At 40.1% G+C, this 25,165-nt stretch overlaps 4 protein-coding genes across 7 annotated transcripts in view; 2 read left to right on the forward strand and 2 right to left on the reverse strand.

The window, feature by feature from the left end:
• The window catches only part of LOC117378631 (proteasome subunit beta type-7-like), a 273,780-nt gene that overhangs the window by 244,170 nt on the left and 4,445 nt on the right, over positions 1-25,165 (forward strand). Inside the window, exons 2-4 of one of the 2 annotated variants that reach the window (XM_055225130.1) lie at positions 23,700-23,764; positions 24,304-24,397; positions 24,638-24,735. In XM_055225130.1, the coding sequence (XP_055081105.1) occupies positions 23,706-23,764; positions 24,304-24,397; positions 24,638-24,735 (251 nt within the window). In that variant the 5' untranslated portion in view covers positions 23,700-23,705. Of the gene's footprint in view, positions 1-23,572; positions 23,765-24,303; positions 24,398-24,637; positions 24,736-25,165 lie in introns of those variants that run through there. The other variant, XM_033975270.2, reaches the window with a different exon arrangement.
• Positions 227-10,178, reverse strand: tatdn1 (TatD DNase domain containing 1). 3 transcript variants are annotated; one of them, XM_033975290.2, is made up of 12 exons: positions 10,097-10,178; positions 8,598-8,663; positions 8,472-8,521; positions 7,240-7,303; positions 5,492-5,629; positions 5,341-5,383; positions 5,164-5,249; positions 5,046-5,086; positions 3,838-3,914; positions 3,253-3,323; positions 574-700; positions 227-354 (listed from the first exon to the last, which is right to left on the reverse strand). In XM_033975290.2, exons 1-12 carry the CDS (start codon positions 10,176-10,178, stop codon positions 252-254), a joined length of 948 nt encoding a protein of 315 aa, XP_033831181.1. In that variant the 3' UTR covers positions 227-251. The 3 variants fall into 3 exon arrangements, with proteins under 3 accessions (XP_033831181.1, XP_055081103.1, XP_055081104.1); XM_055225128.1 differs by having other exon boundaries at positions 5,492-5,632; positions 10,097-10,171; XM_055225129.1 differs by lacking the exons at positions 8,472-8,521; positions 8,598-8,663; positions 10,097-10,178 and adding an exon at positions 7,117-7,159 and having other exon boundaries at positions 7,240-7,295.
• On the forward strand, positions 10,599-14,794 carry ndufb9 (NADH:ubiquinone oxidoreductase subunit B9). Its single transcript, XM_033975126.2, has 4 exons — positions 10,599-10,706; positions 12,164-12,356; positions 12,606-12,719; positions 14,499-14,794. The coding sequence occupies exons 1-4, from the start codon at positions 10,618-10,620 to the stop codon at positions 14,628-14,630; spliced, it is 528 nt and encodes a 175-aa protein (XP_033831017.1). The 5' UTR covers positions 10,599-10,617; the 3' UTR covers positions 14,631-14,794.
• Positions 18,247-21,277, reverse strand: LOC117378377 (fibrinogen-like protein 1). The gene is made up of 5 exons (XM_033974965.2): positions 21,122-21,277; positions 20,801-20,932; positions 19,199-19,415; positions 18,600-18,795; positions 18,247-18,393 (listed from the first exon to the last, which is right to left on the reverse strand). Exons 1-5 carry the CDS (start codon positions 21,231-21,233, stop codon positions 18,247-18,249), a joined length of 804 nt encoding a protein of 267 aa, XP_033830856.2. The 5' UTR covers positions 21,234-21,277.

Here is a 25,165-nt window from a genome sequence, read left to right on the forward strand (position 1 = left end):
TGGGGACTCAAAAATGCAATATCCTACCAAGAAAAAAAAATCACAAAACAAAGAACAAACCTCTTGCCAGTTACACTATGTGAGCGCCAAGTGTAACTGGCAAGGACCAATGAATGAATGATTAGACTCCTGATCTCTCTGAGTGGAGTGTGCATGTGCTCCCTGTGTGACTGTGGCAGAGCGGGAATAAAAAGGTGAAAATTAATTACAGATTTTTATTTTTTATTTTATTTTTTATATTTAAGTATTCATCATGATATGGGGAAGAACAGTTTTGTGGTGTTGTTGTAGATTGTGTTTGCAAGCTCCACTGGATCTTCATCTCGCGCTGCAGCCATCACCTCCAGGACTTGGCTAATACATAAAATACATGAAGTTAAAGAAATCACCCTTTTAAGTCTTGTTTTAGTCCTAGTGTAGTTATGGTTCAGTCCTGCTTTAGTCCTATCTTGGTTCAGTCCTGGTTTAATCCAGGCTCAGCCTTGTTCAGTCTGGGTCCAGCCTTGGTTCAAGCCTGTTCAGTCTTAATGTAGTCCTGGTCTAGTCCTGCTTTAGTCCTGGTTTAGTCCTTACATAATGTGACATGGTTCGTTCCTGTCTTTTAAGCAGTGTCCTAGTTCCCATTTCTTCTTTGTGGGGAAAGTGGTTTTGACGAGTTTGGCTCCAGCGTGAGTCGCCTTCACGCCGCACCATGGAGCGTCTAAAAAGCAACAAGATAAACAAAAATTTTAGATTTCATATTATTTCATTTATTTAATCTAACAAAAAATGGCAAAAAATCAAGCAGGAAGAAATAAATTCTTAAATTTATGTGTAAGTTTACAGGCCTCAAAGCTGGAACTTCCACCTAAAGATACAGTGCATGATTCCATGGAAATTGAAAGTTAAAACCATACTTCGGAGCATTCTTCATAGAAATTGTTTTATGGCATTATGTTTAATATTGACACTTTGAAGATGACATTTAAAACATTCACTGGGAGTGTGATGCTAACTGTGGGCTCTACTCTGATGCGCTGTTACTCAAGTTAGACTTTAATCTGAGCTTTATTTTTAACACAATCTGATCAGAAAGAACTGACTTAGCTGGAACTACAACAGAAGAGATGATTTGTGCTGTGAACATGTCACTCACACCTTATATTTCACAAGCTAGCTAGCATTAGCCAACAGTATTACAGTCTAAACACAACTATGAACGCTCGTATTCAGGCACCTGAAAATGTACTCCATTTTTTTTTTTTTTTTTTTTTTTAGTTTTCAGACTATCTTAAAAAAATTTCTGACAGTGTTTGCTAATGTGTGCATTGTGTCACCATGGAAACCTCTGTACATTCCGCCATAGACATACATGCAGTATCCCCCTGGTGATTACATTGCCAACTATCAATTAGAGCCTCTGCAGAGAGTCTGGTTTATAGAACTGCAAAAATATTATTCTGGTTTGTTGTATTCTGAAAAGTATAATTTCTTTAAAAAGTTACATGTAAATGTAACTGAGTGCTACCCACCTCTGCATCTATCACAGAATACCCCTGACATGGTTCACATCCTTACACAATTTGTCAATTCAGACGTTCTAATTTGTGGTGTTACCCGGTGCTCTGTACTGGCCCACCTACTGTTTTTGGTCCTATGGCCACAACATGAATTTCCAGTGTTATGCAGGTAATATGCAGCACCACATTTTGACCAAACCCAGGTTTCGGAAGTAAAAAAATAATAGATTACTTAATTAATCAAAGTAATTAATCAATAGTTGCAGCCCTAGTAGACATGTCATCACATTCATATCATTACACTAGATCTGAGGTCTCCAACCTGTAGCCCGGGAGCTGCCATTAGCTCTCCACCTGCGTCCAAGTAGTTTGGCAAGTATTATATGTATTGTGCTCAGATTTGGTAAATTAAATGTTACCATTGTAAATGTGTCTTTTTGATGCCTAACTCTATGCACTAATAAAAGGATAATGGTTTATGTTTTATAGGCATCCAACTGTTCCCAATTTAAGACTTGCTGTGGCTCTTTTTATTTACTCAATTTCTTGTGACCGTTAAATTTGTAGCTCTCTGGAATTTTTGTTTTAAAAAAGTAGCTAGAAAAAGTGTTTTAACTCTTAGACTGCGCTTCTGGTGGCATTCTTTTACATTTGAGTTTCCTGAGGCAGGGGTTTAGTGGGGCTCTGAAATCTACTAGGAGCATTTGCAATGCTGCAGCACATCATCAAACCACCAGCTCTCTTTTCAGCATGTCACTTATCTGTAAAATTTATAAAATATATAATTTCACATCTTTGTTATTGTCACACTGACAACTGTGCGAGAGCACTCTAGACTTGTGTACCAGTATGACAGCCACACGGAAGAGGAAGCAGTGCTTCATCTACATCCAGAGCAGATGGAGTTGTTCAGAAGCGACAACGAGGATGAAGAATTCAATGGATTTAGTGATTTGGAGTGAGATCCAGAGTAAACTTGTTAGCTTGTTTTTTATGCTTCAGTTATCTGATTAACTGTTAATATCTTATGTTAACATACCAGACACGTATTCAGTTCTGTCTACGCTTCATGTAGCTGAAGAAATATAAATGTGTTACGTTAGCGTGCTGTACTGCTATTCAGCCTGTTGTTCTCAATTTTTTTGTTATTATTATAACTTGCCTTTAAAGATAAAATTTCTGTTCTTGGTCTCAGATTTTGTAAAATAAATTTCCCCCAAAAATGTGACTTATAGTCCAGTGTGACTTATAGGTTTTTTTTTCTTCATTATCATGCATTTTTTTCGCTAGTGCAACTTATACTCCGGAACAACGAGCGAGTCTGGAAAATACGGTAAAATGTACTCTGCTGCATTCTAGTTATTCTTTTTTGCCAATAGGCTTATTAAAATATAACCTGGTGAGATCTCATTTATGCCTAAAACTATGCATCAAACAATAGGCATATACTATTTTTTTACATGGTATGTTTAATCATTTATTTCAAGCAAAATGTTCAATTGAATGGTTAATTTACGCCTAAAAATCAGCTGAACTCAGCTGACAGGGCAGCTTTTTGTGTTTTGCGCAGAGGTAGTGCATTTTAAAATCTTTTCACAATAAGGCCTATTCTGCCACTCTGCTTTGGCATCAAATAAGCCCGACCACAGCCCACAGAGGCTGTCGACCGACCAGGACATCTCCCGTGTCTCCCAATTGCAACTCCGCCAGTGCCATGGGGTCTGGTTTGTATTTGAGCTGTATAAATCTGTACCTGTCTCAATCAGAAGCCTCTCACTGGGAACAGACTTCATGGCTTCGATGTTGGATTCAGTTTTTAATGAACTGGAAAAAAGAAATAAATGAGAGTTTTTTTCTCTTTTTAAATGATATGTGTTTTGTAATTAGGCCTGTCACCATAACAAAGTGAAGTGTGAAGTTTCACAGAAAATATTACAATCATGATAAAACTGATTTGCTTCATGATTAGAAGATGTCATGAATTCTCTTTAAAAACAAAATGGGAAATTTTTTTTACAGCTATCTTTAAAAATAGACACGACATGAATAAGCAATTCTGCTCCATCTTTCAGTGTCACTGGGTTAAACCTGCATTTGATCAATCCTTCAGTTTCTCAGGTTAAACCTGTCAGGAGCAGTGGCTCCGATCTGAGTACCTAGCTGGAGGATTATTGTGCATGCTTTAGTTTGATGGGAGAATACCCAGACACAGAGAGAAAATGCAAATTCCACACAAACTGGGACTTGAACCCGGGATCTTTTTGCTTTTCTGTTATAACGCTAACCACTCTGCCACCGTGTGTGTCTACAGTCCTTATATTAAACACGTTTGACTCACCAGCCATTTATCCCAATGTACAGGTCCAATTCAATGATGGCAACAGCGTCCTCCGGTGTCCCATCAAAGGAGTGCACCTGCAAAAGACAACATGATAGTGTTTGACTCTGACATGGTAAAATACATTTATCTGCTTTTAAATGTTTTATTCCCATAGATATTAGGTCTTTAATCAACCAAATAAATTCTCAGTAGTCTAAAGAGATGTCCTGTCGATCAATTTGTTGACCAAAAGGGGAGTGTGGCAAAACCTCTCAAACCTATTACGTATCTCTATGTATCTGACCCTAACTGTACTCACAAGATCACACCTGCACAGGAGGTCATGAAAAACATCTACTGCTTGTCTCTATGGAAAAGTTATTGCATTACCTGGTATTTTGACATGGTGCATAGCATTAGACTAAAATATATCAACTTGGAGACAGACAGGTGATGATGTTACCCAGCCAAGTCACAGATCAGATTAGTGGAGAGGCAAGCCCACTCACAGTAAGAAAGACATGTTTTTCGAAGTGTATTATGAGCAATAAAATACCTGTAATTGATTAAAAAGAGTAACTAGTTTAATCCCGTACTGTGGAACTTTTGAGGAAGAGCAATAACATCTCCACAGAGACAAGCAGAATTTCATCAGAAAAGTTACATAGTGCACCTTTAATATTATGAAATAATCTCTTATTTTGTACTAGAAAAAAAGAGATTGTGTTGCTTATTATTTGTGCAAAGTCAATAAACATTTACTTTATATTAATCTTGTCACAAGTTTTTGGTGTAATAAACACATTAATCTAATCTAGTTTCTCAAGTAATACCCAAATTTACCACTGGGCTACACATATGCAATTTAAAGGTCCTATATTATACAAAATCTGACTCTAATAAGCTTTAAGTCATGTTATATTGTTGTTACCTCCGGAAAAACAAACATGGAGTTGTGTTTTGTTTCATTCACACATGTTTTAAAGCCCCTTTATTGTTAGTCTTTCTACATCTCCAAAGCTCAAAATGCTCTAGAATCCAAACTGCCACAAAATGGAATCACAAGGTGGAACAGAGTGTTTTCTGTTTGAGACAAGAACTCAGCCTAAATCTGCAGGGTTTGTGTGTTAAACATGTGTGAATGAAACAAAAGACAACTCCAGGAGTGTTTGTGATGAAGAAACAACATTATTACATAGATAGGGAATATTTTTAAATGTACAGACCACTCCACCAGCACAACGGTCTCTATTCCTCTTCACAATTTCTGCAAAAATAATATGAAAATTAATATAAACATGTTCACAAATGTAGTATTTTTGGTAAATCTGGCTCAAATCAAACCAATAAATTCTTTTTGTGAGTTCCTGCAATGGAGGAACATAGGCAGTTTGGTTTCTTCGGCCAAATCAAACTGCTTCTCAAAATATCTACAGAAAAATCAACCCAAAAATAAACAATAAATCACTATTATTGAAAAAATCCAGAATTTGGGCAAAATGTAAAAAAAATTGTACACACTTTAGTTGTGTTTCCTTTGGACAAAATTGTAGACGGTCAAAATCTGAAAAACATAAAAACATTTAGAGACACTTCACCTGTACGTGTGTGTGTGTGCGTGTGGGTGTGTGTGCGTGTGTGTGTGTGTGCATTTGGACATTAGGACGCATACCCAGTCCACACTCTCCTATAGCAATGACTTTGGTGTTTGTGGCGAGGTCTTTGAGTTTGGACAGGTACATTTCGTCTCCAAACTTCTCAAATTCAGAGCAGCGCGTTGGATGGCAGCCGACTGTACAGAAAAACTCCTCTGCTGACAAAATGGCAGAAGTTCAATTATGAAACTAAATGGTATGGTATGGTATGCTTTTATTTAGACAGGGACAGTGCACATTGACCTTAGAAACAGGAAAGATGTTTGGTGCCAGGTTATAACAAAAATGCTAATTTCCACCTGTTGTCCCTGGACAAGCTGATGTTAAGTAAGAGGAAAAGATATTGTATATATTAAGAATTATATATTCTACAACTTTTTGGTTAGGAACTTAATTTTAATTGACTAAATCCATAACAGTTTTAGTCAACCACAAATATATTTTATTATTTTAACTAAAATAACAAATAGTGATTGCTTGATGAGATGTGTTCTTGCACAGTGAGTTTGTGTATGGTCTGGTTTAGGGCTTTGGGATTGAAAAGTGCAACTCGGAACTAGTCTCTCCATGGAGACAGACACATGTAATGATATCAGTCTGGCCCCACTTCCTCCGTCAGGCCTTGAGCCAGAACCAAACATGATCGTCCAATCAGATTTGTTTATTTCAGTGATGCACGTGAAATGAATGAGCTCAATGGTCACTTATCATTTACAAATAAAATAAATTTTTTCTTCCATCAGATTAACAGAGTTTAGGCTTCGCTCATTGATTCTGCCGAAATCTGCCATGTTTTTCAGCCCCTGTTATATTTTTTTCCTTCATTTTTTCCAATACGACAGACCACGCATGTCACTGATTGGCTAATCCACCTGTCAATCACACCCATTTAAAAACAATGACATTCACTGGTGGCCAGACTCATATCTTCAGAAAGTATTTAAGAAGTGTGTATTCTGGATCCCAGGCAAATACTGTGGAACATTCCAGACAAAACAGTAACATCTACAAAGAGACAAGCAGAAGGTGAACCTCTACCAGAAATGTTACATACTGCACCTTTAAACTTTTCTGTCTGTTTGTTCTTTTGGTTGGAAATGTAACAGAAGGATTAGTTTGCACCATAGACTTTAGGAGTTTAATAAAAGTATAGTCTATAGTTTATTATTTGGTGTTAAGTTTTTCAGGGTACTTTTGTTTAATAGTTTTATAAATATTCTAACTCCTTGTTGTACCATATGAGCTAATGTTGGCAAAGTTGATTTCTGTAGACAACAGAATGTGATTTTACTCATTAAATGGTAGTATTTTGTATTCTATTCCCATTTGTGTTATATTTGTGTAATCCTTCAGTGTCCAGTAGGTTCATAGTGGTCCATGGGTGTATACTAGTCTACGTGTCTTATACTTGTGAAAGATACAGAACAACATCATTATAAAGCAAGAAAAGTTCATTTTTGTCAAGTAAATGTGACATTTTTAGTATCGATACCTGTGAAGTATGATATCTATTTCCGGTACTAGTTTTATTATTGATTAGTATCAGATTTTCAATACTTTTGACAACTCTATATACAATATTTACAAAAGTGAAATATGAAGTAAATACAGAGAAAAGCAGAGTGCAATATAATTTGCTTACAGCACAAAAAGAGTTCAAACGTTTGAAGGCGGTGGGAATGGTCCTGTATATCAGGTTAATATAGTCAGTTTGAAGGTGAAGCCATAATGACAAATAATGAAATCTATAAATACATAAACATACCTCTGGTTTGAGCGAGTTTCAGAGCTTCTTTGCTGTCATCCAGACTTCCTCCAGTGATCATGAACTGAACAAGAAAATTTAAAATGTTAATTCTGATTTACACTTAGAACTAAACCAGCTAGCTCAGCCTTTGCCTAAGTTCATTTCATTTCATAAGCTCGAATCGGTCAGTTTAAAGCTTTTAACCATGTTATAGTTGTTTTGCCTCATTGGTGATGATGTTTATGGCAATGTTAGCTCTGCATTGAGCACTGCAGTTTTCTCACACAGAACTCAGTAGACTTATTTTCTTTTTAGATCAATGTTGTTATTTAAAATGCCCAAACTATGATCCATGGGTGTCATAGATTATACAGTTGAAACCAGACGTTTACACGCACAATATAAAAGACACATATGCTTTTTTTTCCTCATTGTCTAAAGACTAAACTTTTCCTGTTTCAGGTCAATTAGGATTACCAAAATGATTTCTATTTGCTAAAGACCAGAATAATGAGAGAAGGGTGTTTTTTTGACAATTTTTCATTGCATATATTACTTTAAGTCAGACGTTTACATACAGTAAGATTACAAGGCATTTAAACTATTTGGAAAAACCCAGATGATGATGTCATGTCTTTGGAAGCTTCTGGTTTAACGACATTTGAGTTAATTTGGGCACACCTGTGGATGTATCTGAAGCTCACCTGAAAAGGTCAAAAGAAATCAGACAAGATATCAGGAAGAGAATTGTGGACTTGCACAAGTCTGGTTCATCCTTGGTGCAATTTCCAAGTGTTACCTCATTAAAACATACCTGGAGTTGTGTTTTGTTTCATTCACACATGTTGAGTAACCCTTTATATAGTCCATCTACTTCACCAAAGCTCTGTTCCACCTTGTGATGTCATAAAGTAGTAGTTTTCAGGTTAGGAGCTACCTTTTACCTTTAGTCCAGTAGAAATGGGCAATTCCAGGGCTGAAACTGTCCAAATGATTCTACTGAAAGTGTATGGAGTTTAATAACACAGTGGAGCACTTCCTGTATTACCACATGACATCACAAGGTGGAACAGAGTGTTTTCTGTGTGAGAAAATAACTCGACCTAAATATGCAGGGTTTGTGTGTTAAACATGTCTGAATGAAACAAAACACAACTCCAGGTCTGTTTGTGATGAGGAAACAATATTACAACATAGATCAGAAAATAAAACAATAGGCCATTTAAAATAATATAATTTTCAGAAGTTACCTTTTCTACTCCCACTTTGAGTGCTCTGTCAATTATGGCATCAAAATCATCTGTGAAATGAAAGAGTGAGCTAGTTCTGAGATACATAATAAATATAAATAATTGTTGTTTTTGTTATTTCCTCACCGCTATGTTTCTGCTTTCCTCTGTACAGGCCCCTGAACATGGGGTCAGTCAGACTGACTCCAATATCTGCACCAAAGGAATGAGAATTCAGATTCATAATTAATAATACTGAATTAGTTAATTATAAAACTATAGCTGTATTTCAGTAAAAAAATAAAATAAATAAATTATTTGTCGATTGGGTGCCTTTTTGAAGTGGGGCTTTTCTATCTACTAATGAACTGTGCTCATCCTGACAGATTAATGTAGACTTTTTGGTTAAACATGCCTTGTAAATGAATTGCTTTGTCAGTAAATTAACAAAATTGTGCTCCATACCACATTTATGGTGAAGAGCAAATCAATAAATGAAAAAAATGAATGAATGAAAAAAAATACCTTACATTACATAATGTTATGTAAACGCTTTATTAACTGTTAATGGAATAACAATCTCTGGGTTAGTTAATTAAATTCACTTTCTGGCTGATTTGAGCCTTTTTTTTTATTTATTTCCTGCAATGCAATAATATGGGTATGTTTAGAAATGGCTCTACAGATTCAAAGAAATGTGTTGTCACGTGCACAGTGAAAACACAGTGAAATTCTTAATTGCTTTCCTTAGGAATAAATTAGTATAGTGACATATACTAAAAAAGACATTGATTGTAAGGTGCAGCCCCTGTCACAAATGGCAGGGGTCAGAGGAGGTGGTGTAATCCTTGGATTATGTTCTCTCTGCAGGTGCTTACATATCCAGAGACAGCTGCAGCATATTTCTCTCGATTCACAGAGGAGTCTTCCCTCAGAGCAGCTGTTCTAAATACACTCCAGTTTGTGCTCTTAAAGCAGTCCTGAATCATTTGCAAGGATTCATCAGTCCATACTTTGGTGATTTTATTTGTAGAGGAGCTCATTTCAGGTGCTGTCTGTAGGATGGGTACATAAACAGTGTCAAACTGTTTATGTACCCAATGTAAATAAGAACATGGTACTGCTTTATATGCGTTAATAATAATAATAAAATTTATACCTGGTTTGTACCTGGTTTACACCTGGTTTAGACCTGGGTTTAGACTAAGACTGCATTATGATGAGGAGTGTTCTCTCACTCTCACGTTTTAAAAATAAAATGTTTTTGTAATTTGTGAATTTAGATGTGCACATTGCACAGTCTGTTGTTCCCACGTTTCTAAGAAAGATTTGGGAAAAAGGGTTGTGTTCCAACTTTCATCTTTTGTCAAATTTAAAGTAAATTACGGCCTCCTCCACCCCAAAACTGGGTCCTAAATAGACTAGACTGAATCGTGGTCCACCTATTTCTGCACCCTAACTCTGACCCTAACCCTGGCCCTAACCCACACACGACTCTCTCCGCTGTGTTGTCATTTTAGCATGTAGCCTCATTGCTAACCGGACAAAACCGGACTGTCTGAAGCAAACGTAGCCTTTAGTGACATTTCCACAAAGCGACGCGGTGTGTTAGAGAGTTGTTTATATTTTAATAACATGTTTCTTACCAATAAACCTGAGCTGAGCCATGACGGAGACAGAAAAGTTCCTAAATAGCGCCACACATGCCGCAGCTCGGAGGAAAGGCATTGACCGGAGGCTCTACCGTAATGTCTGGAGAAGAGGAAAAAAGGAGATGGAAAAATTAGAGTTTAACGAACTGAATATTGACTACACATGCATTACATATATATATATATATATATATATATATATATATATATATATATATATATATATATATATATATATATATATATATATATATATATATATATATATATATATATATATATATATATATATATATATATATATATATAAACCTGAGCTGAGCCATATATATATATATATATATATATATATATATATATATATATATATATATATATGCATAAAAGTCAGAAATATATGAGTAAACTGGGTTAAAATTAATCTATATGCGCTTTTACATTAGGCCGCGGTATTCGGGACCGACCTGACAAATTCCCAGCATGCAGCGCCGCAGAAGGTGACAGCGGACTCCAAAATGGCGGCCGCGTTTCTCACTCACCAACAGAAAGTTCTGCGGCTTTATAAGAAATCCCTGCGGCACCTGGAGTCCTGGTGCATCTTCAGGTAAAGAGAAAGAGGGGAACCTGTAGCGGAGACAATGCATTTATGTGGGAAGATAATGGACGTGTTTTAGTTTTGGGTTGTTAACGCCGTGGCTAAGCTAAGTGCTAGCTGACAGGTCACCCACTGTTTCCAATAAACTTCGTTCAGACGGTGGTGGCACTAATGCATTATAGAGTAATTTTTTTTTAACACTATCTGTGTTGTTAAAATGTTAGTTATTGCTGATATTTCATATTCAAGCAAGCTTTTTGAAAAGTGTAGTTACTCTTTATGTGAATGACAGTACAAGGAGTAATGAAGTGAGATATGCCAATGTTTAGTTTTTAGACTATGGGGAGAATTTGGAGAGTATGGAGCACCACCATAGTAATAATAATGAAGATGATTATGATGGTAATAATAATAATACATTTTGATATTGATTCATATTTCATTAATGATAAATTACATTATTGTTCGAATAAATAAACGATAATCAACAGAGTCATGATAGCAAATATACACACACACACAAACACACTTTTCCAGTCATTAATATAGATTTCAAATAAAAAAATTCCGATGTAGGTAGAGGTGATTAGAGTTCTGTTCAAATATTTTGATTTTTGTCACCAATTCTAAAAATGTTGAGTGGATACATTTTTTTTTTATCCCTTGTAAGTATCATTTGTCTTTGTTAAATTGTATTCATTTCTCATATATATTTGTAGGCAGTTGTCACTTGCGCACCATGAGATTGTTTGCAATAAATAGATTGTCTAGCAGTGATCCCTTCAGGTTTTGTTATGACTATGGTGACTTTGTCTCTTTTATAAGTTTACAATGATACAATGAGCAGCAAAGTCTAATTTTGTTATGCCAGTAGAGAAGGTTATATTAGGCTATGGGACACCGTGTTGTCTCCTCTCCTATATTAATGGGAAACCCTGGTGTACAGTACAGAAACCAAACCATTAGGCTGCATTCTATGTCTCTTTCATGACATTTTAAATCGTTGCAAATAGAGATCCTCAAAATCCAGTTCTAAATCACTTCAATTATAATCACAACTTTAATTGTATTTTTTCTTTCTCAAAAGCTGATTTCTAGTATTAATCTATAGATGTTTATTATTGTGCATGTTCAGGAGCATCAACATCTGAGAGAAACTAAAATTTGAACTTTAAACTAATGCAAGAATTCCATTCATTTCAGAACATATTTGTAGAGGTATAAACTACAGGGTTAGCAGCTTTTACACAGAATAAGACCCCACGGAGACAGAGAGGGCATCTGACATATGGGTAGGGCAACTGACGTATAGGTAGGGCAACTGACGTATAGGTAGGGCAACTGACGTATAGGTAGGGCAACTGACGTATAGGTAGGGCAACTGACGTATAGGTAGGGCATCTGACATATGGGTAGGGTATCTGACACACAGGTGCATTTAAATTCCATTATTTTCTTGTTCTCAGGGATAAGTACCGGTTCTACGCATGTCTGCTGCGCGCTCGCTTTGATGAGAACAAAAATGAGAAGGATTTGGTTAAAGCAACAATGTTGCTGAAGGCTGGCGAGGAGGAGTTCTGGGCCAATCAGCATCCTCAGCCTTATCTGTTCCCCGACTCACCTGGAGGCACCTCCTACGAGAGATACGAGTGCTATAAGGTCAGAGGCTACTGGAGACTAGGGATGTCAAAACTACTGAACATCAGATACTAATCAATACTAAAAATAATATCAAAACTAGACTCTCATTTCAGCAGATATTGATACTAAAAAGGTTCTTCTTCTCAAGGTTGAAGTGAACCTTTCCTGAATAGCTTTAAAACAATCTTAAGTTGTCATAACAGTAACATGACTATTGTCCCTGTCCCTCCCTTCTCCCCTGTGTGTGTTTCTGTGTTTTTCCTGCAGGTGCCGGAGTGGGTGTTGGAGCACTGGCACCCCTCTGAGAAGGCCATGTACCCTGATTATTTCTCCAAACGGGAGCAGTGGAAGCAGCTGCGCCTCCAGAGCTGGGACAGAGAAGTGAGTGCAGCTCTAACGCTCGTCTCTGATTGGTCAAAGCTCAACCCTCGCTTCTATTGGTCAAAGCTGAACCCTTGTCAAATATGTTTTAACTGAATCATGACAATTCGTGTAGTGTAGAGTTGATTTTTAACAAATTGTTCAGGTTACTCTAATATCTACTTTTATTTTCAGACACACATTTAACATTGGGGAATTTCAAATAATAAAAAATGTAGCTACAATCCTATTCATATTTAAATTCAGGATGCACCAATACAGCTTTTTCAGTTCTGATATCGATATCGGATACTTTGACTTTAAGTATCTGCTGACACCCAATTTTAACCGATGCCAGTTTAGGGCCTCAAAATGGCACTTATTTGCTTAAAACAACAATGAAATTATTACACAAGAGATCAGTAGTGATTTGAAGGATAAATAACAAAATGAACAGCTTTGTATAAATAAAAGTTCCAATGTTATGAAATGGTCAAAATCAAACAGGTAAGTTTTATTACCATATCGTCAGCATACCATAATGTATGCTGACGATACGGTCATCTTCTGTCACGGAAAAACTGCTGAGGACGTAGCAGTAAAACTAACAATAGCCATGTCACCGATTATAATCTGTCTTGAAAATTCGTGTCTTCAACTTAATCTCTCTAAAACAGTTTGTATGTATTTCTCCAAAAGTAACCTACAAACAATGCCAACCATTTCAATAGCAGGCCAAACGATACAGGTAGTTACAGAATTCAAGTATCTCGGATCATACCTTGATTCAAATTTTAATTTCAAAACTCACATTCAAAAATTATGCAAGAGAGTAAAATTTTGTTTGTCAAATTTTAAATACATCAGAGATAGTCTGTCAATTGAAGCTGCCAAATTGTATTTCTTTACCATGATTATTTCTCATCTTACATATTGCATAGTCAGTTGGTCCAATATGTCATTCACAACAATAAAACAATTAGAATCACTTTATAAACAAGCTCTAAAAACATTGAATAAAAAACATTACAGATTTCAACACTGTCACATTCTACAAAAATACAATTTGCTAAATTGGAATAATTTGGTTAAATTTAAAAACATCTGTTTGGTCTATAAAATCAAACATGGCACTGCCCCGCCGTCACTGGGTGATTTCGTAAAGTTTAGATCTAGTGAGGGCCGAGTGACCAGAGGAGCAGCGAGGGCAGACTGTGTTATTCCTCACAGAAGATCAGCCTTTAGTCAGGTGGTTTTCTCAGTCAAAGCCTCCCAGCAGTGGAACACAGTGCCTGAAGCCATTAGAGAGTCTCCATCATTCTTTTCATTTAAAAAGAATGCCAAAAAATGGCTTGTGGAAACTCAGTCTTGTGAGCATTAATTGTAAATAGGTATTTGTAATTGTACATATTTTTAATTTGTCCACATTATATTGTCTTTCATTATGTTTAATTCTTATCTTTGAATGTTGAAATGTTTTCTTAATTGTAGGTTGCCTTGATACATCTGGCCTGGGGACAACCGATGAAAATTAGCTCTAGTCAGCTAACTCGGGCACATTTACATTATTTTTTTGTAATGTTTATTAATGTGCATTGTCCCCTTTTTAAATAAATAAATAAATAAAAATAAGTAAAATAAATACTTCCAAATAAATCGGTGATTAAATTTTAAAAAGTACCTTGCCTTTTTACTTTCAAATTTATCACTCAATTCTAAAATAATTGAAATCAAACAAGCCACAGAACAGCAGTGTTTCTGTGATTTCACCCTCTAAACCTCTGTGTGTATATTTTGCAGGTGGCTCAGTTGGAGGCAGAGACTCCGGCTAATGGACCTAGGACCGAGGCTCTTCCTCCGGCTCGAAAAGAGGGAGACCTGCCCCCCCTGTGGTGGCAGTTTGTGACCCGCCCCCGTGAGCGGCCCACATAAGCATAGCTCCCCCTGCACGTTAACTCTTGAGACCACAGTGACAGAAAACCTGTGATAGAAGGCTGTATATGGGGTCCGTGTTAAAAAGTCACATTGTGACTTTGTGGATCAATGTAAAATTATACATTTAAATGTTTCAATAAAGAATATATTATAATGAAAAAGGGAGAGCTCATTTATTGATATAATCCATTGATCTTCTTCTGCTTGTTTGGGATCAGGTCACAGGAACAGCAGACTAGGCAGGGACTCCCAGATCTCCCTCACCCTGGACACTTCCTCCAGCTCTCCAGCAGAGAGACATAGTCCCTCCAGCATGTCCCTCTGAGTCCTCAGTCTCTGCTTCCTCTTCGGAAGATGTGACACTGGGATTAAGGAGATCCTCAAAGTATTCCTTCCACCATCCAACAACATCCCCATTCGAGGTCAGTAGCTCTTCACCTGCACCGTAAATGGTGTTGGTGAAACACTGCTTTCCCCTCCTGAGGCATCAGTTTGCCAGAATTTCTTTGATGCTGACTGATGGAAATTGAAGTATATTCATGTGAAGAAAATATTCTTATCATATGACTTTGTGTATATGCAGAGATCCAGACCAGACATTAACATGTGGAGGCTCTGTCCTCTTTGTCATTCTTGTATAAATTCTGGTATAAATACTCAGATGCACGGGAGGAGATTAGTGACCAGGGGAGAGATGCTCTAGAGCAGGGGTCGGCAACTTCGCTTGGCTTCGGGCCAATTTTTTTCAGCGCCCACAGGTGGCGGGCCAGATGGTAAAGGTATTGGCTTACATATATTTATAAATACATAAATATGAATTACATGCATTTTAACTCACCTAAAACAGCCAATTAAAAAATCCTCGGGCAAAAGCTTTTGCTCCTTTTATTATGGTTTTGGTAAGAATTATGCCTTTGTTGAACATGGTAATATGGATACTAAAGGCGCACAGTATCGGGTAGAGCTATGAAAAACTTTTCACTTTAAGGTTTTACCTCATTTATTCAGGTCTTTGTCTCATGATATTAATTGAAACTAATACTTTTGTGGTTAAAATGTGTGGATTTAAACAAGGATAAAATCTTTCTAAGACGGTTACTTGAACCAGGAAGCTGCGTAATTATTGCTTATCGTCAAATCTCTCCATCAAAATTATTTTCTCACGCTGTCTTCTTGTGACCATCGCTGCGATTTAGCTCTGCCTCGAAGGTTAAACTACGACAGGCTTTTAGTCGTGCGTAATACCGCACTAACGGCTTCCTTACTCCGCATTTGGTGCCGTAATGACCTGCACCTTTACGCACGACTGTGGGAGAGCTGTAGGACTTGGATGATGCCAAGTGCAGCAAGGATCGTGATAAAATCACAACGTAAATGAAAAATGTTTAAAATTGACATGGCTAAGTGGATTTATGTTGTGTCAAACATGAGCAAAGGTCGGGAACAATAAAACCTGACATGCGGACAAAAAGCAAGTCCCCACCCCGGTTAAAAGAAATCTTCAAACTGAGTATTTTGACAGTTTTGTGATTAAGTGATTTATTTTAATAAAATAGGGAATTTTGAATAACTAACCCCAGAAGTGCAAGAAGGCTATAGCGTAACTGGTGCACATTCCTTGAGCTGCGCGCCGTCTGCACACGTGCCTCACCAGATGTCCAAAAACAGTTAGCCACGATTTTGACTGGTGAAGGTGTATGTACACACCAGTTCATTGTTTGCTTTTAATGTTGTGTTACATGCACATCATGGGCAGAGGAATGCCCGTAGCAGTGCCCACATAACTTGGTATTTGTCGTAACGGTGGGTGTAGCGGACCAAAGGATGCAGACTCTGGGAATATTTACGGTATTTATTAAAGAAATGACAAATGGTGCAGTTCGAGGGTTGATCCGGCGGTGAGCAGGAGGTGAGGCACGGGCCAGGATCCAGGAGCGGAACGTGGAGTGCAGCGGAGATGACGATGCGGGCAGCACCAGGGCAGGACGCAGAGTGCTAACCAGGGTCCGGGGTCGCGGAATGCAGAGATAAAACAGACAGTACCAGGGCTGGGAAGCAGGGTGGAAGCAGGGTCGGAGCTGAGCCGGGAGCGCTGGAGCTGAGACGGTCCAGCAAGCTGGGTGGAGACGCACATACGATCCGGCACCGAACGGGATGAGGCTGAACCGAAGATGAACCGGCACTGAACAGGGTGTAGAAACGCAGATGATCTCGCCCTGAGTGTCTGGTCCTGGCTCCTCTTATACACAGCAGGTGGTGGTGATCGCGCTGATGAGCTGCAGGTGCGTGCAGGAGGAGCAGGAGGAGCCAGGAGCTCAGCCCAGCTCGGCAGGTGAGGGAGGGAAGGAGCAGGACAGGAGGAATAACGTGGAGCAGACGGAGCGGATCATGACAGTATTAAAGAATCAATGCCGGAAGAAAGTCCAAAATCCTCTGGCGGGCCAAAAAAAATTGGCAAAGGGCCAACATTTTCCCGCGGGCCGGACGTTGCCGACCACTGCTCTAGAGACACAGAGACTTGACGCTGGAAGGCTAAAAGTCTGTGGCCAGGGGAGGCCTGAGCCCTGTCCATATTTGCTGTAACAAAGAATAAACCTTTTTTGTATCTCATAAATCACCGGGCCTCGCAAATGGATTACTTTTCATCTAGAATTTTAATTTTTCCACTACATTGACCAATAGTGCTTCTCCATGGCCGTCCCGAATTCCTCCCAATGCCATGTTTTTACCTTTGCATCTGCAAGAGCTGCAGCACGCTTGGCCTGCCAATACCTGTCACTTCCTCAATAGATCCTCCGCCAGCAGGCAGTGATCTATTGACACCTCAGCCCCTCCCTTCACCTAAGATCATCAATCATGGACCTCTGGCCTAGGGTGTTCTTGATCCACATGCATTGATGGACACCTTTGTACTTGAACATGTGTTTTTTTTATGGACAGACTAGCACAGAAGTTCAATAACAACACCACTCTGGTTCAACTCAGGGAGGCCATTCCCTTCCTAATCACCACTCTCCAGGTGTCAGTGTCATGGCCCACATGGGTGTTGAAGTCCTCCAGCAGAACAATGGGGCCCCGTCGGCACACTGTCTAGTACCCCTCCCAGTGACTCTGACTCCAAGAAGTCTGTGCACTCTGGTCGTAGAGGCCCCTGCCCTTGACTTCTGCCCAGTTCTCTCTGCACCATCCCTTCTGCCTCCTCCTGCAGGTGGATCCTCGGTGTGTCCAGGTTGAGGCCCTGGAGACACCCATCCAGGCCATGTAACTGGCCCTGATATTTCATAAAGAGCTTCTGAACTGCTCTTAGTCTGACCCACCCCCTATGACCTGTTTGCCATGGGTGACTATATCAGGGGCATGAAGCCCCCGACAACATAGCTCCCAGAATCATTCGGGCACCCAAACCCCTCCACCACATTAATGTGGCTGTCACCATTTATTATAATAATTACAATTTATTTGTCATAAAACACTTTTACAGACACTCAGTGACTTCACAGTTTTTCATTCTGCTCACACTGGTGGTAAACAACTACTACTACTACCAACTGCCCTGCGACAGACGAACTAAAGCGTGGTGGTCGGACTGTGCCTCTCCCCTCTGCAGATGTTTCTATGGTGACCTGTGGGATCTGAAGTCCAGAGGCCGAACCATCATAGAACTGGACTTTAAGGAGTAGAAGTCCGAGTCCGCCCACGAAAACCAGACCAGACCATCTGGACTGAGAAGGTTCTGGGCTCTGAGGGAGTACAGCCCACCCTGAGACCAGAAAGAGACTGGGGTTAGACTGGGATCATAACCAGACCAGGGATCTGGGTTAGTCCAGGATCAAAACCAGACTAGAGGGAGACCGAGATCCAGAGACCAGATCTGATCCTAAGATTACCAACCACCCCTATGTGTTTCAGACCTGGTCTAGTTCTGGTTTAGTTCTGGTTTAGTCCTGGTTTACACCTGGTTCAGACCTGGTAGTAGACACCGTTGAGGTTGGCTTGGTAACACTGCCTGAACCACCAGCCGCTGTGGCAGACTTCGGCACAAAGGTCCCCAGTGTCCGGAGTCCCAAAGTCCTGCCCATCGTGGTACCACCCGAACGAGTCCGAAATGGACCCAGAAAATCCAGACACATGCAGCCGGAACCGGCTCTGCTCATCCTCAATCCTGGGGTACAGAGACTAAGTTTAGACCTGGTTCAGTCCTTGTCTGGTCCTGCTTTATTTCTGGTCTGGTCCAGGTCTGGGCCATATCTGGTCCTAGTTTCATCCTGGTTTAGTCCTATCTGAAGTATCGGTACAGCACGTGGTTTGGTTTTGCTGTAGTCCTGGTGTAGTCATGGTTTAGTCCAGTGTTAGTCCTACCCAAAGTCCTGTTACAGTCTGTGTTTTGGTCCTACCTTATGTTCTGGTACAGAGTTTGCTGTAGTCCTGGTTCAGTCCTGGTTCAGTCCTGGTTCAGTCCTGGTTCAGTAATGTTATAGTCCTGGTGTCATCCTACTGTTGTCCTGCATAAAGTCCCATTTTAGTCCCAGTTTAGTCCTGGATTAAACCCATTTTTTTCCCCCTACTTAAAGTCCTGGTACAGAGCGTGGTGGTGCACGTGGGCCCAGTCAAGCAGGTGGATCCTCAGGCTGCAGCGTCTCTGAGTGACCAGCAGATGGAGCGGTGTGTTCCCAAGCCAGAACTCAGTTCTGAGATCTCCAAACCCAACCCGGTACTGGTCCCACCCGCGATTAAAGCTCACAGAGCCATCACGCCGTCTTTGGAAGACAGTCCAACCTCCGCCTGCAAGACCGGGTTCAGACTGTGGTTAGACCGGCGTTAGTACTGGTTTAGTCCTGCTTTAGTCCTGCTTTAGTCCTTGTTCAGTACTGGTTTAGTCCTGGTTTAATACTGCTTTAGTCCTGGTTTAGTCCTGGTTTAGCTCTGGTTTAGCTCTGGTTTAGTTCTGGTTTACACTGAGAAAGAGCTACAGTGAATGTCTTTAATGGGCATTTCAGATGATGTCATACTCTCAGATGGGGGCAGGAGACAGATTTCTCATTGATTACATTGTTTGCAATAAAATCTCCAAAAAGTACATTTACAAATGTTGAACATGATCATTTCTATTAGTGACTAGAGCAGCCATGTCCAATCTTAGTTTCATGCATACCAAAATACAGCTGAAGTGGAGGGCCAATCAAGGGCTACAGACTGATGCTCCAAATAGTGAATAATTGAAATATGTGCATTTATAACAGGTTAGAACCAGACATTTGTTCAATGTTGTTGTTAAATCCACAATAGAACACACTAAATACACTGCCTGGCCAAAAAAACAGCAACAGTCTGTGCTCAAAGAATGAGGTCAGCTAACTACCTGAATATACTGAATGACCAGGTTATTCCATCAATGGATTTTTTCTTCCCTGATGGCACAGGCATATTCCAAGATGACGATGATGAAGAGTGGTTCTGGGAGCATGAGACAATTTTTGGACATGGATTGGCCATCACAGAGTCCAGACCTTAACCCCATTGAGAATCTTTGGGGTGTGCTGGAGAAGGCTTTGTGCAGCGGTCAGACTCTACCATCATCAATGCAAGATCTTGGTGAAAATCTTGTGACATTGCAGAAGCTTATTGAAACAATGCCACAGCGAATGTGTGCTGTAATCAAAGCTAAAGGTGTAACAACCAAATATGAGTGTTGTTTTTTTGTGTGACAACTTTCTTTTTTTTGGCCAGGCAGTGTATTTGATTATGGCTTTATCAAGGTACATTTTCAAAAACTTGTAGCGAAAAGTACTGCTTAATTTAATGTGTGCCAATTCACCTGGAAGCCTGAGGGCCAAGAAGTTCCAGTGGTTCTGTGTGAATGCTCTCCTCTGAGTGACTCTGTGATCTCATCTGTGGCCCTAGCTTTGGACCAATCACTGTATAAAATGTTTGACCAGCTATGGCCTACAGCGTCTCTGGAGCTGTCCAAGTAGAGATTCTGACTTCAGAGGTGTGAGGGTCAGTCAGAAAAACCTGAGTTAGTGAAGAAAAACAGAGATCCCACCCCTCACCCCCTTTCATCCTGAACAGGAGGAAGCATCTGGGGAGGGGGTGTCTGGGACCTTAGCCAGGCAGCTGACTCTACGGCCCAGCACTAGACAGAATTCCTGGTTTTGTCCTGATCTCACCATCAGTCTCCATGTCGCAGTAAACAGGAAGTGACACGCCCGGTGCCACAACGATGGAGTAGATCCCAGAGCGATGGACGCCATTTTGGATCAGAGAGGCACAGTCAGAGGGACAAGAGCCCAGAGAGCCAGCTGAGGACAGAGACCGGGCTTAGACCTGGTTTAGGCTTGGTTAATAGATCATACACAGAGAAGGCAAAGGAAAGGGTCAAAGGAGCAGAGGAGAGGGTCAGGTGAGCGGCGGGGGGGGGGGGGGGGGTCAAAGGATGAAGAAGAGAGGAGAGGGTCAGAGGATGCAGAAGAAAAAAAGGAGATCTTGACCTGGTCTTGAGGGGGTCTTGATGATCATAGAGACTGGTCTTGGGTGGGTCTGGGTGCAGGAAGTCCTCAGTGTCTTGTTCAGGTTCTGAACTTGGGTCTGGATCTCATGCATGAGTGCAGCATGCACGTGAAGCAGCGTCGATACTTCAGAGTGATGCAACTCCAGTGCTCGCAACCGACCAATCACAGATGAGTTCACAATCACGTGACCTTCAGACTGTCAGTGACACACAAGGAACAACAGGACTACACCAGTACTAAATCAGGACTAAACTGGGACTAAACCAGGACTAAACCATGTCTAAACCAGGCCTGAACCATGTCTAAAACAGAGTAACCCTTGTCTAAACTAGGACTATCCCTGGTCTAATGCAGGGCTATCCATGGTCTAGAGCAGGTCTAAACGTTACCTGTATCTCCAAGTGCTTCACTCTTCTCTGATGCTCTTGAATCTCCTGCTTCATTTCGTTCACCACATCCTGAACCTGCTGCAGCTGCTGCTTCCTGTCACCTGCCTCCCTTGACCAGTCGGACGCCTCAGTCCGGCAGCGGAACAGGTCAGGGCAACGTTCCTGTTGCAATGACCCGGATCCCACAGGGAGGGTGGCGCGGATCAGGCAGCGACCATCAGGGGTCTCTTCACTGCTGAAGTCCCCACACAGTGAAGTGTTCTCTGAGAAAAAAGAGACTTCAAGATCCTGTATTTCACAAAACTAAGCATGAGCTTTGCTACGGTGTGTTTACCTTATCAAAAACATACCCAGACTTGTGTTTTGTTTTTTTTCATTCACACGTTTGAGTAACTCTTTATTATCAGTCTGTCTACATCTCCAAAGCTCAAAATGCTCTGTTCCACCTTGTGATGTACTTTTCAAGTTAACAGCTCCTTTTACCTTTAGTTCAGCAGTAGATTGGAAATTCCAGGGTTGAAAGGATCCAAACGATTCTAGTGAAGGTGTATAGAGTTTAAAAACACAATAGAGCCCTTTCGGCATTGCCACATGATGACATCACAAGGTGGGACAAAGTGTCAAACCTGTGTGAATGAGACAAAATAGACTTAAAGCAGGCCTCTTGTTCTTGTGTCTCTATAACTATAATCTCTGACAGACCTGCATCATTATGTTATATTATGATTTGCATATTTTAAATCACAATATTCATCTAAAATGACTTACTAAAAGAAACATGTCTGCTGACTTCCTCATTAGAAAACTGGTGCCCATTGGGAGCTGACGTTGCCTTAAATGTCATGTCATGCTAGTGAGCAATGCATTAAAAAAAAAAAAAGTATCAAAATGACTGCCACAACAATATTTTGTTGTTTACACAGGAAATTACTGAAATTTCAATTTGACTGCAACAGTTGTCAGTCTGCCCCAGGGCAGCTGTGACTGCAATAGTATCTTATGACCACCAGTGTGGAGTGAATGAGTTCTGCGTTGTAAAGTGCTCTGGCAATCATAAAAGGTACTGTATAAATCTCATGATTCATGATTCATAATTAATACAGTATATCTGGTATTTTCACCTAGTTTGATATAAAATGTGAAAAGTGAGACTGGTAACAGTAGAGAAAGCTCTCTTTAAAGGTTCAGTCCTGGTTTAGACTTGGTTTAGACCTGGTTTACTTCTGGTTTACTTCTGGTTTAGACCTGGTTTAGACCTGGTTTAGTCCTGGTTTAGCCAAAATAGATTCGCTGCACTTCCACCTCCATGACATCATGTATCTTTACATGCTTACCGTGTTGAGTCTGGTCTCTAGTCTGGTCTTGATCCTCATCTTTGTGCCGGTCTTGAGTCCGGTCATGGTCCACGTTGAAGACCTCCCAGTTCTCTGTGTCAGACGTGGAGCTCGGGTGGAGCAGGTCCTCATTGTGGTTTAAGTCTGGTCTCTCATCAAAACTCAAAACCAAAACCAATCCAGAGACCAACAGGACCCACACCAGACCAGCCTGAACCATTCTACAAGGTTTAATACTGGTTTAGATCTGGTTAAGTCCTTATTCAGACTTGGTTTAGTCCTGCAGAGACCTGACTGACCTTGGTTTAGACCTGGTTTTCAGTCTCTTTTTAGTACTTTTAGTCCTGTTTTAGATCTGCTTCAATCTTGGTTTGGTCCTGGTTCAGTCCTGCTTTAGTCCTGCTTTAGTCCTGCTTTAGTCCTGCTTCAGACCTGGTTCTTTCGCTGACTGCTGCAGATTATAATTCAGAGGATTATAATTTGGTGGGATTAGCTCAGACTCTACGGGAGGAGGAGCCAAAACTTTCACCTAAATAAAAGAACAGTTACTATAAAATACAATTAATAAATTAAAATGATCATGAGATAAAAACGAATCTTATATGAATGAATAAATAAATGAAAATGAAAACAAAGACAATTCTGAGGTTGTGATATGGCTCTATCTGCTGGCCAAACCTGAGAATGTAACTTCATAATTTGCAGAAGCGAAAGTAAAAGTTCTACTAAACTCGACGCACCGGTTCAGGTTTTGTGTCGCAGCAAAAATAGAGTTTGGAACTGAAATTTTAAACTTTCTTTTACTCTTGTACAAAATACTTCATAACTTTAAACGAAACGATGCTTCACAGTTTGAGTCCACAAGAAACTGGAGGATTCAGCTTCGAAAACATCCGCAGGTGAAACCAGGACTAAACCAGGTCTTAACCGGGACTAAATCAGATCTAAACCAGGACTAAATCAGATCTAAACCAGGACTAAACCAGGTCTAAACCAGGTCTAAATCAGGTCTAAACCAGGACTAAGTCAGATCTAAACCAGGACTAAATCATATCTAAACTAGGACTAAACCAGGTCTAAACCAGGACTATACCAGGACTAAACCAGGACTAGACTAAACCAGGTCTAAACCAGGACTATACCAGGACTAAACCAGGTCTAAACCAAGTCTAAACCAGGACGAAACCAGGTCTAAACCAAGTCTAAACCAGGACTAAACCAGGGGTAAGGATTACAGTGAGATCAATTTAGCAAACACATTTCCAAACTATAGTAAAACTGAACCCAGACAAAATCCATGCTGAGCCAGTCCAGGTCTAAACCAGGACTATACTGGGACTGAAGCTTGTATATGTGGCCAATATAAAATAATGCTCCTGTTTATGCTCATGTTTAGACTGACCTGGGATTCATTCATATTTTCATATGTTTCTTTCAGGAATGCTGTGCTCGAGTCCAGCCTGTCTGAAAACGGATTCAAAGCTCCCAACCCGAGGAAAACTGGGACCACCATCGCAGGACTCGTTTACAAGGTCTGAACTTGGACAAAACTGGACTAAACCAAGACTAAATTGGGTCAGGACTAAGGCAGATCTGAAACAGGCCAGGACTGGACCAGAATTAATTCAGGTCTAAATCAGACCTGAACCAGGTCCAAACCAGATCTAAACCAGGGATTAAACCAGGACTACAACAGGATTAAACCAGGACTAAAACAGGACTAAACCAGGTCTAAACCAGGTCTAACTCATGTCTTTTTAACTGTTTTTCAGGATGGGGTGATTCTTGGCGCAGACACACGGGCCACAGATGACATGGTGGTTGTTGACAAGAACTGCATGAAAATCCACTACATTGCCCCAACCATATAGTGAGTCCAAGACCTGATTTAAATCTGGTTTAGATCTGGTTCAGTCCTGGTTTAGTCCTGGTTTAGACCTTGTTTTGTCCTGATTTAGACCTGGTTTAGTCCTGGTTTACACATGGTTTAGTCCTCGTTTAGTCCTGGTTTAGAACTGGTTTAGACTTGGTTTAGTCCTGGTTTAGATTTGGTTTAGTCCTGGTTTAGTCCTGGTTTACACATGGTTTATTCCTGGTTTAGTCCTGGTTTAGTCTTGGTTTAGTCTTGGTTTAGCCCTGGTTTACACATGGTTCCTGGTTTAGTCCTGGTTTAGATTTGGTTTAGTCCTGGTTTAGTCCTGGTTTACACATGGTTTAGTCCTGGTTTAGTCCTGGTTTACACCTGGGTTAGTCTTGGTTTAGTCCTGGTTTAGTCCTGGTTTACACATGGTTTAGTCCTG

This window comes from Periophthalmus magnuspinnatus, chromosome 11 (assembly GCF_009829125.3).
Source record: "Periophthalmus magnuspinnatus isolate fPerMag1 chromosome 11, fPerMag1.2.pri, whole genome shotgun sequence".
Lineage (NCBI taxonomy): Eukaryota > Metazoa > Chordata > Actinopteri > Gobiiformes > Gobiidae > Periophthalmus > Periophthalmus magnuspinnatus.

What these genes read in the sequence shown, in the direction of transcription:
- tatdn1 (XM_033975290.2), bottom strand. Translation starts at nt 10,178, where the DNA reads ATGCCTTTCCTCCGAGCTGCGGCATGTGTGGCGCTATTTAGGAACTTT. An exon ending in AGGAAAGCAGAAACATAGCG is followed by an intron (nt 8,522 to 8,597) that starts GTGAGGAAATAA and finishes TTCATTTCACAG; the next exon opens with ATGATTTTGATGCCATAATT. An exon ending in TATAGGAGAGTGTGGACTGG is followed by an intron (nt 5,384 to 5,491) that starts GTATGCGTCCTA and finishes TATGTTTTTCAG; the next exon opens with ATTTTGACCGTCTACAATTT.
- ndufb9 (XM_033975126.2), top strand. Translation starts at nt 10,618, where the DNA reads ATGGCGGCCGCGTTTCTCACTCACCAACAGAAAGTTCTGCGGCTTTAT. An exon ending in AGAGATACGAGTGCTATAAG is followed by an intron (nt 12,357 to 12,605) that starts GTCAGAGGCTAC and finishes TTTTTCCTGCAG; the next exon opens with GTGCCGGAGTGGGTGTTGGA. An exon ending in TCCAGAGCTGGGACAGAGAA is followed by an intron (nt 12,720 to 14,498) that starts GTGAGTGCAGCT and finishes TATATTTTGCAG; the next exon opens with GTGGCTCAGTTGGAGGCAGA.
- LOC117378377 (XM_033974965.2), bottom strand. Translation starts at nt 21,233, where the DNA reads ATGCATGAGATCCAGACCCAAGTTCAGAACCTGAACAAGACACTGAGG. An exon ending in GCTCTGTACCAGGACTTTAA is followed by an intron (nt 18,796 to 19,198) that starts GTAGGGGGAAAA and finishes TCTGTACCCCAG; the next exon opens with GATTGAGGATGAGCAGAGCC. An exon ending in TCAACGGTGTCTACTACCAG is followed by an intron (nt 18,394 to 18,599) that starts GTCTGAACCAGG and finishes TTCTGGTCTCAG; the next exon opens with GGTGGGCTGTACTCCCTCAG.